At 42.4% G+C, this 15,203-nt stretch overlaps 1 protein-coding gene and 2 non-coding genes across 41 annotated transcripts; all 3 read right to left on the reverse strand.

The window, feature by feature from the left end:
* Positions 1-3,508: 3,508 nt before the first annotated feature.
* naca (nascent polypeptide associated complex subunit alpha) lies at positions 3,509-14,108 on the reverse strand. 39 transcript variants are annotated; one of them, XM_036139914.1, is made up of 12 exons: positions 14,005-14,108; positions 13,388-13,462; positions 8,348-9,678; positions 8,234-8,314; positions 8,051-8,086; positions 7,450-7,984; positions 6,950-7,035; positions 6,638-6,715; positions 6,410-6,556; positions 4,539-4,667; positions 4,322-4,444; positions 3,509-4,106 (listed from the first exon to the last, which is right to left on the reverse strand). In XM_036139914.1, exons 2-12 carry the CDS (start codon positions 13,455-13,457, stop codon positions 4,092-4,094), a joined length of 2,631 nt encoding a protein of 876 aa, XP_035995807.1. In that variant the 5' UTR covers positions 13,458-13,462; positions 14,005-14,108; the 3' UTR covers positions 3,509-4,091. The 39 variants fall into 39 exon arrangements, with proteins under 39 accessions (XP_035995807.1, XP_035995801.1, XP_035995735.1 ...); XM_036139908.1 differs by having other exon boundaries at positions 8,051-8,079; positions 8,194-8,314; XM_036139842.1 differs by having other exon boundaries at positions 7,450-8,017; positions 8,051-8,074; positions 8,156-8,314.
* On the reverse strand, positions 4,186-4,258 carry LOC118564844. Its single transcript, XR_004932064.1, has one exon. It is a non-coding gene; the product is annotated as a small nucleolar RNA SNORD59 (small nucleolar RNA).
* On the reverse strand, positions 6,799-6,871 carry LOC118564846. The gene has a single exon (XR_004932065.1). It is a non-coding gene; the product is annotated as a small nucleolar RNA SNORD59 (small nucleolar RNA).
* Positions 14,109-15,203: the final 1,095 nt, after the last annotated feature.

Consider the following 15,203-nt stretch of genomic DNA (forward strand, 5'->3'; position numbering starts at 1 on the left):
CCCGGGCAAACGCCGCTAGCTTGAGGACTAAAAAACTCCGGATTTTCTTACGTATCCAGGGATGAGAATAGCGAGTCTGACGCAGTCGGAAGCGAACTAGATGCTTCTAGAGCTTTCAGCCACAGCCGCGTGCGAGGGAGGCGGGGCGCGGCACGGCTCGGCTCGGCACGGCCTCCAGTAAAGACAGCGCTGCCATGCTTTTAGCTGCAGCATCTCACAGTTTAATCAAATAATGTAGCGTCAAACATCGAGTCATCGTACAATACTTAATAACATACTCCCACTGCGTGCAAAATCCACTATCAGTTAAATACATTTAAAATTGACTTATTTTATATTTTGTACAACAACATTAAAAATGTTAAAGCGCAAAAAAACATTTTTTTAAAAACCTAATTTAAAAATGTGAGTTTTTAAATTACCTCAGTGTATCGCGTGACAGCCAGACACTCGGTGCATGTTATATGAAGTGCAGTGAAGTTGCACACAATTGTTAATTTTAAAAGAAAACACGGTTTTATAAATATTTGATACAAAAATATGAGAGCCAGATATTTACATAGACTAACTTTCCCCCTTTTTAGTTTGATTAGGTTAACACATTTGTTTGCTAAATGCCAGGGTTTTCTTTCAATTTGTTACTTTCTTGAAAATCAAAGGTTGACATACATTGACATTGGCCCCCCCCCCCCCCCCCCAAAAAAAAAAAAAATTATGTCATAACTTTGTAAGCATCCAAAAAGTTAATACACAACATTTAATTACATTGGAGGCACCCCTGACTACTCTACACTCATAAAGGGAACATAACATGCAAAATCCTCTTTTTTAATCAAATACATTCTGCTGTTTACTTGGAGTCTCCTGGAAGTGCCAAAAAGCTGAATGTAGCCTCTCAAGGCGCTGTGTTGATATCTTTCATATTATTTTTGGGTCAGCTGTTCAGTTTTCAGCTGTCCCCATTAAGGCTTTTTATTTATTACATTACAGGATTTGCTGCAGAACTGCTAAACAAGGTCATGGACTTCCAGCTTACCATTTTTATTTTTCGCTGTGATTTGGTTGACTAAAGGATGCAGAAGCTACAAGTGGACAAGTCCAGGTAGATGGTTTTATAAAATTCAAAAAACAGTAAGAGAAAGAAGAAATGGAAGATGAAATAGAAAACAGGAGAGGGTGATAACAAGATTAAGATTTGGGCATACAGGACTTAATTATACACTTTATAAAATTCAAAAGCATAATACCGGCAAATGTGATTATTGTGGAAAATATGAAACAGTAGAACATGTTATATTAGAATGCAATAAACATGAAAGAGAGAGAAGATATATGAGGAAAGAGTTTAAATGTATTAAGGAAAAGATTAATTTGTTAGATATTTTGAGGTAGCATTTGGGGAGTAAACATATACAAATAGTTATTCAATATTTAAAGAAAACTAAATTATATAGAATTTGATTATAGAAGGAGTGCATTATATAAATGAGTAGAATATTAAGGAATAGATAGATAGATAGATAGATAGATAGATAGATAGATAGATAGATAGATAGATAGACAGACAGACTGATAGGTATATATAGATAAATAGGCCATTAAGAACCAGACTCCATACCAGTAAGTGGCGGTAATGCTACTTAAAGTTTGTTGCCAAAAAATTCCACAAGAAGAAGAAGTGGACAAGTCAAAGGCTCCACCTGAACGCCCTTAATTATAGCTCCTAGCTCCTGTTCTTTGACGTTTAATCAGGTCAACAGTAAGAACTCTGTCGTGGGGAGGAAAGGAGCCTCGGACCGCTGTGCCGATTTCAGACAGCCTTTAACTCTGACGTCATTACGGGACGAAAATGCACAAGGATGATAGGAGTCAAATCCAGGCCTACAGCCTTCCGAAAAAGAACTACAAAGTGCACACTCTCTTCTCTCTGGCTATTTTTGTTAATATCCATGAGATGGGCTGTCCTTAAACGTCATGTCACAGTCACGCAAAGGATTGTGGGATTCCTTATAGCTCCTTAGCACCAGTAAGGGACAAGATTCCAATGCAAAATTAGTAGCAGGAGGAAGCAAAACAGGCTCTTTTTCCTACCTCCTTCCTTACAGACTGCACTTATCATGGTGATCGCTGACGCACTTTTGCTTTGGCTAAAGAGTCCTGTAAAGTGCCTCGTTTACATTTAAAGGGACAGCACCAAAACGAATTGCCCTCAAGTCAGGAACACCTTAGAACAGGGGCAAAAGAGGGCCTGTGGAGCTACGTTAACTAGGAATTCAGACCAAAGCATTGCAGTTCCACTTTACATAGACAACTAAATAATTTTTAAGTGTGAAAAAGAACTTAAAAGCAGGATATTCCCTCTTTAAGTGACATGTGGACATCAAGCAAGATCCCCGGAAAATAATCCTGGCGTAATATTTGCAGGCCACAATAATAAAAAAAAATGCTAGTGTTTTGGGGTGAAATGTGTGTACCAACCTTGAGGTTTTATTTAAAGTAAAATGGAGAAAGTTGCAAGCATAACACTATCGCTTGTGTGATGTATGGCGATGGCAGCATCATGTGCAGGTTTTATTTTTCTCTGAAGTGGAACAGTTTTAATGGCTCAAAACATGTTTAGGTGTGTTTCCCTCCTTTATGAAGCCACTATCACCTCAACTATATCTTTATAGAAAGTACCCCTGGACCAGTGCTTTTTCTTTTAAGTATTTTGTGCATCTGCAGTCTTATGAAACCTGTTGATCAGGGCAGAAGCTGCTCAGTCAGGTTCTGCTGGAGGTTTCCAGCAACACGTCTTCAAAATGTTTACAATTCAAATCTAAATCCAGAAAACCAACATCCAGACTGTACCACAGAACCAACTTTAGGGTGGCTTCCCTTGGCATATTCAACAGCTGCTGCAGCTGAGGCTGACTATCCTTTAAATCAGAGTGGGCAGAGAACAAATCCCAGAGCAGAAACCTAAATTGGTTCTTGGTAAACAACCTCCCGACCTAACAGCAGTCACGGTCCTGTTCTGACTGACCAGAGCTTTATTTTATGCCTCTTAGGAGCCTTCCCTTCAAATGACTGACAGGTATTGAGAACCTCACATTATGTGGAAAAACCTTGCTTTGGGTTTCAAAGAGAAGTGAACATTTGGTACGTTCAGACCTTTAATCTGTTATGACTGAACTTTCATTCCAAGTTTCCTTTGAATTTACATTTCTGTATTATTCATTGAAAATTAGTGAATACTAATACCGTACATTTATCCAATAAGTGACTGCTTCCCATATAATCGCCCACTTTGAACCCAGGAGTCAGCATCTCCGCAGTTCTTTTGTTGTTCCAGTTGAGTTACTTCACCAGTAACTCCCCTTCGCTTTTTATTCCGCCATCTTAAAAGATTGTGAGGGAAAGAGCAGGCTCTGAGGCCTGGTACCAAACTGTGACGGGAACGACACAATCCTGGCTTTATTTAGTGATTTTTAACTCATGCATGAGCGTAGAGACGAGGCAAAAAAAATGCAAGTACAGCAATTTTTAATACCGGGGTTTTACACGTCGGGGCATTTGGTCTTTACAGCGTTAACAAAATCAGACAAATACAGACAGAGGTGACTAGAACAGTAAAGGAAACAATCATTTCTCAGCTGGAGGATCGGATAATGTTACAGAGGGACTACATTAATGATCTCAGCTGGAACTCTGTCCATTTCTCTGAATAGGACTTCTAAGCCCTTTATGAAAACAATTTGGACTCTTTCATTGGACGATGAGAGAGACTTCGCCAGGGGACAAAGGAAAAGTGCCATAATCTTTTTTTTTTGGACAGATGAGCGACAACAGAGATGCCAGACCTTTGAAAACCTGTTGGTTTCTAAAATAAGTTACTATACTCCATCAGATGTAGACTTCCATGTCCATCTTCTCAGGCCAATCATACCTACAGTCAAGATGAAATCCCCCTGGTTGCCCCAAGAATCTCAATAAATGCCAGATTTTAATTTCATCAAGCCACAACTTTATTTCCATCTTGGTATAAATTGTATAAACGAGCTTTGATTTAATCAGCAACCTTTCTTCAAAGTTTTGTTGACCGGATCCCGTTACATCGTCAACTCCTGCAAAGCAAAAAAAAAAAAAACAACAACAGGTCAGCAAAAGCTTAAAGCCTGTTTACCGGTTTTTCCAGAGTTTCTCTCTTCTCAGGACAGAAATGTTGGCTTCAGTAGACTCAGAAGAACGAAAGTCACTGTTAAATCATCACCGAAGAGCCACCTTTGACGGCCGACTGAACCGATCTGACATTTGAAGCAATAAAGCTTTGAATGCTCACCATAATAGCGTTGACAATGTCGTTGTTGTTGTTTTTCAGGGCGCGTACAGCCTTTGCCCGTGAGACGTTAGCTTGTGACATGACGAGTTCAATGTCCTTCACCTCAACTCCGGTCTCATCAACCTGGACATAAAATCACAGCAAAGTTATGTTTTTTTCCATTTTCTTCTTATATAAACCTGCATTTATTTGTCACGCGAGCAAATCATTATCTCACCTCTTCCTCTTCGCTTTCCTCCTGTACTGTGGGCGTCTGCGTGTTGTCCTGGATCTTTGCTGTGGCTTCTCCCTGGACCTTGAACTTTTCTGCAGCAGCCAGCTGGGCTTGCTGAGAAAGATCTTCAATCTGTGGCACGAAAATACAAAATGAGAGGAAAAAACTGTTACGGCAGTAGACTTTAATGCACTCACCATCGACATGGTACGATCAGCTGCATCTATAAGCAGCAGGGCAGCGGCCACTCGACATAATCAATGGTCTATAATGATTTGTCAGCTTCAACCTTTTTGAAAGAATTCTTATTCAAGTATTTTTTTTAAATACCTATTCTCCAAACATCAGTATTTGTGTCAAATCCTGTCGCTGCACTCAGCAGCATCTGGCTGTACTGATGTTACTGAACAAACATGGCGGATAAAGCGCCTGATTACTGGTCAAGCAAAGTAGTAAAAGTTCAGACGTGACAGAACCAGCTAAAATTAGACAATGAGGAGCACTGGGTGGGTTTTGTTGTAAAGCTGCTAAATGCAGACTGAACCTAAACACGCATGTCTGTTTTACTTTCTCCAGAAAAGGTTTCTGGAAACGTTTAGACATTTCTTTAAACATGCAGACTAAGTACATTTTACTTTGTCCTGTATTCAACATCTATTTGATAACCCCTAAATAAATTCACTTTGAATTTGACAAAAAAAAAATATATATATATTTTTTTTTAAACAGGCACATGTCATCTGAGAGTAACTGTCTTCATTATTATATTTTAAGAGGGAGTTATGACTGAAGTGGTCTAGTTTTGTTCATTTCCAGTAAAATCTCTTATTTGACTTTCTGAACACCTGCTTTCTTTTAATTTCGAAATATTTAGTTTCTACTTAGCTTTGTCATGCTCTAGTGAGAACATGATATACATAGACCATGTTCTCACTTATATTAAACGGTGGCTGTGTGACAACTACTTGCAGGTAAACTCTGATAAGACAGAAACAATCATTGCCATGAGAACAAAGAAACGGAAATTGAGCAATTTCTGGGTGTATTGGCCTCCTCTGCCAAACCAAACCTCAACATAATCTTTGATTCTGCCATGTCACTAGTGTCATTTTTACAGATTAATCAAAAACGGTTTCCTTAAGCCAAAGTTCGAAAGTTGGTGTCAAAAACTGAACTAGAGATGATGATTCATGCTTTTATATAATCATAGTGTTGACTATTGTAACAGCCATTTTATATGTTTGAACAAGAAAGATCTTGGCCGTCTGCAGTTAATGTTGAATGCTGCTGCAAGACTTGACCAACCCAAAGACAGCACATTACCCCCCTTTTAATTGGCTACTGGTACATTTAAAGTTCATGTTAAAATGTTATCCTTTACTTATAGAACCCTGAGTGGCCAAGCTCTAACTTATATTACCAACCTTTTACAACTTTATTCTGTTTATGGTTCCATGAACTAACTTCAGGACCAGAGGGGACCGGTCTTTTTAAATCCGTGGCCCCCTGCGTGTGGAAGGCGCTGACTTTATCTCTACGCCGTCTCGACTCGGTTCATTCCTTTAAGAAGGAGTTGAAGACCCACTTGTTCCGACTGGTTTTCAACTAGTTTTATGCTATGACGTTGCATTTATGCCGTTTTATCTGTTTATCTTGTGTTGTTTTATGGTCGTTTTATTTTATTGTCGTTTTATCCTGTCAAAGGTGCTATATAAATAAAGCTTACTTTACTTACTATATAGTTCACACGGTACAAATCTTTGTTTACACTTCACATAAAGTATGCAATAAAAAGACGGAGTTCAGCTGTAGATAAATAAAACAGTTATTTAGAGCCCCTATAAACACATTTGCCACTCTTGCTGCCCGGTTACCTTAGCTTCGCCGAAGACGATGTATGTATCTGACGCAGGGCTCTTGTAGACGTCTGGTTTGGTGATGACGAACAAGATGTTCTTGGACTTGCGAATGGTGACTCTAGTGACCCCTGTTACCTGCCTAAGTCCGAGCTTTGACATCGCCTGCAAAACGTGTGGAGAAGTGTTACAAGTGTGGCGGAAATCCAGCAGAAAATCTAAAAACAGGAGGAGCGCGCTCATCACCTTTCGGGCCTTCTTTTCGCTGCGGCTCTGTTTGGCTTTGCTTACAGGCTCCTCGTCTATTTCAGCAGCTGCTGCAAGCTGTAAGAAAGGCATTTTATGGATGAGGGGCAGCGGGAAAGTTTAGAGGAAATGAACGGTAGGTTTAAAGATGAAAAAACAGCTCTTCTCAGGACATAGAAGTGGCTTCAGTAAGTTCAGAAGAACGAAAGTCACTATGTTGATCATCATTGAGGAGTAAAAGACATGCTACCATGGCAGGATGTCTGATTTCAACGGAGAAAAAAAGAAAAGCATGATGGACTGCATCCTCACCTGAGCTTGTTGTGTTTGTGTCTGTGCTGAGTCCTGTTCTTCCAGCTCAGGAACTGAGTCATCACTGTCCGACTCTGTGCCAGACCCTACAGAGGCCAACGAAAACAAGATTATTTACAGGGTAACCCAACAAGCGGTTTTGGAAATAAGCTGAAAAAATAAGGCAAAAAAAACTATGTCAGCGGGTCTGATCTTTGCCACAGATAATCAGATTGTAGACCAAGCTATCTGAGAGCTTCTGTTAGGAAATAAATCCCCTTCCTAAACCAAGTCTAACATGCCAACATGTATTCTCTGTTCATAAACGCTGTCACCATGCACCTCCACTACCAACAGGCCAAAACACAACGCTACAGAACAACTCCACTAAACTAGGAACAAAACTGCCCACACAATACATTTCTGACCGTTTCATCCCAAGTCAATGTAAACTCAAGACATTTCCAGACCCTGGGGCTGGAAAGACAGACGGCACAACAGTGAGAGAAAGAACAGAATACCATTGTCGATCTTGATCGCGGGCTCCGCCTTGGCTGGGGTTTGTGCAGCGTTAGACGACAGCACCTGATTAGAGGGAGCCGCACTGATTTTCTCAGCCTCTGGCTTGACGGGTGCAGGTTTTGCAACCGCCTCGGCAAAAGTGAGTTTACGGGGGGCCGGAGGTGGAACAATGGGCTCAACTGGAGCTGGTTTTGAGGGAGCCTCAGTGGGTTTTTGGACTGGTTTAGGTGCCTCATCAGTGTGGTTTGCCATTTTAGGAGTCTCAGCACCAGAAGGTTTGGCCTGCTTGGGCGCTTCAACGGCTGTTGCTTTGGATTGTTGAGTCTCAGTTGCTTTAGGGGCCTCAGAAGCCGTTGGTTTAGCCTGCTTGGGGGCCTCGACAGTCGCAGGTTTGGGCTGTTTAGGAGTCCCAGAAGCTGGTTTAGGCGCCTCCGTGGCCTCCGCTTTGGCCTGCTTGGGGGTCTCCGTTTTGGCCTGCTTGGGGGCCTCTGGTTTGGCTTGCTTGGGGGCCTCTGGTTTGGCCTGCTTGGGGGCCTCGCTGGCCACCGGCTTGGCCTGCTTGGGGGCCTCGCTGGCCACCGGCTTGGCCTGCTTGGGGGCCTCTGGTTTGGCCTGCTTGGGGGCCTCTGGTTTGGCCTGCTTGGGGGACTCGCTGGCCACCTGTTTGGCCTGCTTGGGGGCCTCTGGTTTGGCCTGCTTGGGGGCCTCGCTGGACACCGGTTTGGCCTGCTTGGGGGACTCGCTGGCCGCCGGCTTGGGGGCCTCTGTGGCCGCCGGTTTGGCCTGCTTGGGGGCCTCTGGTTTGGCCTGCTTGGGGGACTCCGTGGCTGCCGGTTTGGCCTGCTTGGGGGTCTCTGGTTTGGCCTGCTTGGGAGACTCCGTGGCTGCCGGTTTGGCCTGCTTGGGGGTCTCTGGTTTGGCCTGCTTGGGGGACTCGCTGGCCGCCGGCTTGGGGGGCTCTGTGGCCGCGGGTTTGGCCTGCTTGGGGGTCTCCGGTTTGGCCTGCTTGGGGGCCTCCGGTTTGGCCTGCTTGGGGGCCTCCGGTTTGGCCTGCTTGGGGGACTCGCTGGCCGCCGGTTTGGCCTGCTTAGGTGCATCAGTCAACTTGGCCTGGTTTGGAGTTTTAGAAGCTGCCTTAGGAGCATCGGCAGCCACCGGTTTGGCTTGTTTGGGTGCCTCAGCAGCTGTTACCTTTGAGTCAACCAGTTTAGCCTCATGAACTTCCACGGCACCCTTTTCGGGGGCTTGTTTGTTAACCTCTGCTTTCTTGTGCACTGCTGCTGGCTTGTCAGCCTCAGCCGGGGCTGATTTTACACCTGCATTTGGCTTTGTACCTTTAGGAGTCGAAGCTTTACTGTCCTCGACCTGTTTAGGGGCCACGTTAGAGATCAATTTAGTCTCATCAGACGCCTTTGCAGACCCAGCAGCAGGTTTGTTTTGGCCAGTCTTCCCGGCCGCAGCCTTAGAAGCTGGCTTAATGGCCTCCTCAGCTACAGCTTTCACCGGGGTTGGTGACTTAGGAGCTTCAACAGGCAAAGGTTTGGGCACAGTACCCGTCTTGGCTTTAGTGACGTCTGCAGGGGCGGACGTATCACCCTGAGGTTTGGGACTCTCTTTGGCAACAGGAGGAGTAGAGACTAACACTTTAACAGGCTTCTGAGGTGGGATAAGTGGAGGAAGCTCATCGTCGAGCATAAGGGGAGCTGGTTTTGAGGAAACAACCCCATCACCTGATTTTGGGGGACTGGTAGCAATAGTGTCAGCAAAGGAAATTGGTGCTGCAACAGCAGGCTTTGGAGTGACTTTAAATGCAGGCGGTGGCTGAGATTTAGACTCATCTGGGACAGCCTTGGCTTCAGTAGATTTCTTCAGGCTAGGCTCCTTTGGCTTCTCCTTTACCTCAGCGACCTTCTGGTCAACCTGAACAGGAGCAGGCTCAAACGCCTCTCCTTTCTTGGCCTTTCCTTGTTTGCCAGCCTTAACTACTTTTGGGGCGGAGCTACCAGCCGAGGAAGCCAGAGGCGACACCACAGGTGACCGGGGAGTAGAGGAGGGAGTAGATTTAGGTGAAGTGGGCGAAGCGGAAGAGGCAGACATAGAAGAACGCTTTCTTCTGCCAGGAACAGCCTTTGGGGCAGAAGAACCCTGCCCACTCTTGGCACCTTTGCCTTTGGCGGAGCCAGAGGCTACCTGAGGGTGCTGGGCGGAAGCTGGGGCAGGAGGTGGAGCTGAACGGGAAAAAAATTCTTTTAAAATTGTATCCCAATGGCTTAAAGCTTTGACATGCGGGTTGAACATTCTCAAACCAAAAAGCACTCGTCGTGCTTAGGTTAGAAAACAAAGGAACACGCTTCCTTTAATTTTAGACGCAAACGTGTGCACAAAACACTAACCAAACGTTACCACACAGAAAACCAATGCTATTAGGATTGAGTTTGGGAAAGTAAAACTGCACCAACAACACATATCCTAACTCACTAATTTCTATCCTAACATTCCCCTAATTTAAAACAAAGATAAAACAAAGCACTACATTTCTAAAGCGGGAGAAACACCTTTTTCTCAAGTTGGGGCACAGTCAGTCGACTTAGCTCGCTGAAAATGTTATGAGCTGAATTATCCGTGGAGGACCACGTCTAGTTTTGGATCACGGCCTTTCAAGTCATTCCAATGCAAATCCCCCACTATTAAAGCTTTTTAAGTTTAGCTGCATCTGCTGGCTCCAGATAAGCATCTGCGCTACTTCTACAAAAAACATGTTTCAATATCTGAGAACTTTTTAAACAATTACTTATGTTTTTACTCAATTTTATTTTTACTTATTTAATTGACCCAAAACCATGTTTTTTATTGAAATACATGGTTTATAAGACATGGTCTATTTCACGACCGAGTTGATGAAAGCTTAACTATGACAACATGCATTTAGGTGGAAAACATGTTTTTTTCCCCCCTTACATGGCATTTGGATTAATAGAAACAAATATACACTTTTAAGTATAAAACTATTGTTTTAAGTACAGTAAAGGTGATGTGTTTTTAAACTCAATGAATAATAATGAGAACCATAATATACCAAATTTGAGAAACTAATCCCTGATTAAATCAGCATCTTATAACAATAAAAAAAAAAAATCATGTTTCAATGGGAAATAAAGTTAATGATTCATCACAAAGAAATTAATGCAACTACAGCTAAGTCAAAAAGAAAATTTGTATTGTAATACGTCTACCTGAACAATATCTGATGAAAGTAGTCCCCATCATGTAAGAGAACAATTTCAGACTAAGAAAACAGACGGACAAAGGGGAAAGGGGCCTGGTTCTGGTGGAGGATAAACCAACCTGAGGGGTGACAGGTGGGAAGCGCTGTGGTTTCATATTTGTCAGTCCCCTTTGACTCAAAGGTCTTTGAAAGATGGATAGGAGATGCGTTCTTCTCACAAGTATTATCCTCAAGGGCCACATCAGGATACATATCATTCTCCTCTTCTTCCCTCCTTGGAGTCATTAACCCATCAAGCGAGGTCTGGGGTGAAGCACTCATCCCATCTTCATGTCCTGCACCAACAGCTGAAGCTTCTCCAAACGCCTCGGCGTCAACAGAAACTGGGCCGAGCTCTTGCGTAGATAACTCTTCAACCGCAGCAAAGGAAGCGCTCTGCTGGCCGTTGGCAGTAACCGTGTGCGGCCCCGGGAAAGCCACGGGGGCCTCAACAGGAGGGCCACATTCTTCATGAGCTGCCGGAGCAGCTGAAGCTTCTGCTGAGAGAGCAGCCAGCGCTTGCTCGGGGACAGCTGCTGCCTGAGAGCCACTGGCGTCTTGATCTGCAGCTACACAGGGCGCTTGATCACAGAAAGCCTTAGTCGGCGTTTCTTCTGCCAACCCTTTCTCCTGAGCAGGTACAGAGGTTTCTGGAGGACTTTTAGTCAGCGTGGAAGGAAGAGGAGCGCTCAAAACGCCAGCAGCTGACGAGAAAGAGCGACACAAGTGACAGGAGGTACGAGAAGTAAGCCTTCAGACCTCACAAAAAGCACAGAGGGGAAAATGTGCTTCCCAAGTGAGCAGATGATGTGAGGAAAATACATGAGCTGGTTTGTGGTTGGAAAAACTAGAGGGTGGATAATGATGGTGATCAAACAGTGATGGTGTCCCAAACGCCATGCAGTGATCAGATTTGACAGCAGTGAAGATAAAAAAACTGTTGTTTTGATGAGTAGGAAATACAAAGGCTGATCACTGTAGCAGTCACTATTATATATGGTTTATGTTATTAAACATGACGAATAAAAAAAGATAAGGATGCTTTATTTCTCAACACTTTCTCTTCCCTGACAACACTCCAAATTTTAATTCTTTGCTAAAAATGTCTGGAAACATAACCAAACAAAAGAGGAGCTTTACAACCTTGATTCATGATTAAAAGAAAATTATTTTAACGGTCAAACAAATAAAGTCACCGAGACGACGCCAGAGCTGAGCGATATGGACTTTAAAATTTAGCACAATATATTGATTATTGACAGCTTCTTTGCAGTCCTTTTCATGTAACCGTGTGGCTGTGAATGCATATCAGTCATTGCCCGATGAGCACAAATACTGTCCTTAAAAAGACAAAAACATTTAAATACGCAAGATAACAAAATTCTAAATATGTTTCATCTGGACTCTAGTAACATAGGCGAGTGTGATTTTTAATACCAAGCTGTATTTAACAGAGAAGCACTGATCCAATCAAATGCGCAGGCCGAACCTACGCATTGCTGACAGCAACGCTGTCCTGATGTTAAGAGTTGATTTAGCCTCAAAATTACTAAGCTCAGTAACAAGCTTCTTTTATTTGTAATGATTCTTATATCAAAAACACCAATTTTATTCACAGGTTATAACTTTGCTGGATTAAGTTATATTGAAAGATTTATGAAGCAAGTAACTTTATTAAGAGCTTGTTTTAGGGTCAAATTCACAGCAAACGGCATTGCGGCAGATACACTTTCTGTGCCACTGCTACTGAAACAATGATCACAGGCTCAACTGAGGAGTCACTGTACAACAGGCCCATGCCATTGTGTTGTAGATGCAAGCACAGACATTAAAGACAGCGTAATATTTTTCCTAAATTGCCAGACTATTGGTTTATTTTCGAGGGAAATTTGTTGTGTTTTGTGCTTGTATTTGAACCATTTTACTATAGATCTACTTTTTTTTTTTTTTTTTGAGTCTTGTTAGTTTACTTTCAAAGCTTACTTTCAAGAGGAGTTGTATTATGTACCATGTTCATTACAGTTGCTATGCATTGCAGTTAAGGTGTAACCAAGTATCAGTAGTGGGGTTGTTTACATTGGCTAAGACTGTTTCTTCCTTTTTTTTTTTAACCACCATGTTCTAAATTAAAGTGCAGCAGATGTAATACCACATTCAAGTTCCTGCTTACTTGTTAGAAAAAAACTCTAGTGCACAAGACTTTAGAACAGATCCAGCTACACCTAATAAACCTAAGATCCAGGCAACAAAATTAGCCAAAAAAAAAAACACCCACACATCAGACCAGAGAGGCTTCCAACAACACACCTCGATGTTAGACATACTGTGCATACACACACAAACACAACATGCATTGTGTGCCAAATCCGGTCAGTTGCCACACACTATTGTGAGGTGGTGTGAATGAAAGAGGGGTCCTGGATTATGCTTTGAAAATAATAAAAAAACACCACTCCAAATCCTTTACAAGGTCACCAACTTTCGACATGATGACAAAAGAAAGCAGTCAGCTGTTGCATCCACACCATATCCAGCAAACAGACATTTCACATCCAAGCAGCAGTCACTCGCTGACCGATGCAGACCCTTTTTTAACATCCAACACCCCGCTTCACTAAATGCAGAAAGAGCAGCGTGCAAACCACACGGAGAAGCCGTACGACTATACGAACCAGTCTCTGCTTGAGGCTGCTGCATCTCCTGCTCGGTGACTGGGACCGTTTCTGTTGCTTCGCCGGGCATGGTCGCTGGTAGGGAGAAGAAAAAAATAAATGAAAATAAAAACAAAAAGGTCATACATTCACTTCCAGCTTTCTGAAACCAAAAAAGTCTAAACACAGACTCGTAACTGTCGGGGACGGGGCACATGCTTCCCCCCTGTGAGCTGTTTGTAAAAGCATGAAGCAGCATCAGGCTGCCATTAGCTCCAGCTAGCCTGAAGCTAAAGATGCTAGCGGCTAACAGCAGTTTATTTACATTTTCTCTACTGTTAGTCGTGTTTCTGGCTAACCAGGCGGTTGTCATTGATATTAAACTAACACCCTGGAGTGAATATTATTCTGCGGCCGTGGCAGACTAGCTAGCAATGTGTTTTACATCATGCTCCCCCATTTTGCGCCGGTAATCGGCGCTAACAGAGGCAGATTTCCGTCCAACCGGGAGCTCTTGGAGAGTAATTCTTGTAAAGGTCTGACGGGCAGGCTGTTACTGTGCGGATAAAACGAACCGCAAAGAGCGAAATGTGTGAGAAAGGGTCAGATGTTGACGGATTGTCAGCGGAGACACTCACCGACTCAGGACGCTATTTCCAAGATGGCTGTGAGAGAGAACTCCTGACCTCAGATTCGCGGCAATATCCGGTGGAGAAACGGCTTCTGCATCCGGGTCAGCTAAAGCAAGCCGCCTAATAATAATAATAATGAAATAAAACCGAGTTTTAAAGGGATTTACACCTACCATTCATTTCTATTTTTTTTTATTATTGAACAATAAACTAATTATGCAATTCCCAAATATATCTTCTTGTGAAACGAGATTTACAACAATCACTTCTAAGCTTTAGAGTAGCTATTGATTAATTACTCCTGGCTTTGTTGCCATTTCAGATCTTTTTCCACGAATAGCCTGTATTTTATTTTTTTTATTTTTTGGTTTGCTCTTTGTAATATTTATCTCTCCAAAGTACGATGTTGTTCTGAACAAACTGTCTTACAAATTTTTTGGTAATAGACACACCAGAAACCCCTGATGATGACTTAATTCTCATAAATGGGCCATCTTGTTCATTCACAAAATGAACAGACTCACTGATGGAACTCAACACTGCACTTATTTTGATTTTATGAGTCAATTACACAGAATCTAGAGCAGAGGTCAGCAACATTTCCAATCCAAAGAGCCTTTATTGCCCTTATTCGTTGTCCAGAGCTATAAAACGTACGTGACCCCCTTTTGCGGTCTTTCTAAAAATCTACCGTATAATTTCCATCCATTTTCTGACTCGCCTTTCCCTCATGGGGGGTTACCATATAATTTGTTATAGTTAAATCCATCTTAATGAATCATTCAACACTGAACACTTAAAGAACACAGTTTGCAGCTAATGACGAAAAAAAACTTGTATTAATAGTGTTATGTTGTGGAAGTTTTATGCAAATAGTTTAAAAGCACTGTACATTTTCCAGAACTAGCCTTAAAAAATAAAAAAAAAAAAAAAAAAAAATTAATGCGTGGCCCCAGAGCTGCATGTTGCAGACCCTTGCTCTATTCTAGAGCACTCACATTGTGACTTTTTCTATTACTTTGCTGCACTTCTAATTACTTGCAACTATACTAAATTGTTTAACTGGTAAGTGGTGAACTGCTATTATTCTGAACACAATTGTAAATATGATCACATACATCAGATGATGTATAAGATGTAAATTGGACCCAATTGAACAACTGTTGATGGTTAAATGAAATATATTTAATTATAATTAAACATGA

Source organism: Fundulus heteroclitus, chromosome 1 (genome assembly GCF_011125445.2).
Source record: "Fundulus heteroclitus isolate FHET01 chromosome 1, MU-UCD_Fhet_4.1, whole genome shotgun sequence".
Lineage (NCBI taxonomy): Eukaryota > Metazoa > Chordata > Actinopteri > Cyprinodontiformes > Fundulidae > Fundulus > Fundulus heteroclitus.

What these genes read in the sequence shown, in the direction of transcription:
- naca (XM_036139762.1), bottom strand. Translation starts at nt 13,457, where the DNA reads ATGCCCGGCGAAGCAACAGAAACGGTCCCAGTCACCGAGCAGGAGATG. An exon ending in AACCAGAGACCCCCAAGCAG is followed by an intron (nt 8,315 to 8,347) that starts GCCAAACCGGCA and finishes TCTCCCAAGCAG; the next exon opens with GCCAAACCAGAGACCCCCAA. An exon ending in GCGAAAAGAAGGCCCGAAAG is followed by an intron (nt 6,557 to 6,637) that starts GTGATGAGCGCG and finishes CACGTTTTGCAG; the next exon opens with GCGATGTCAAAGCTCGGACT.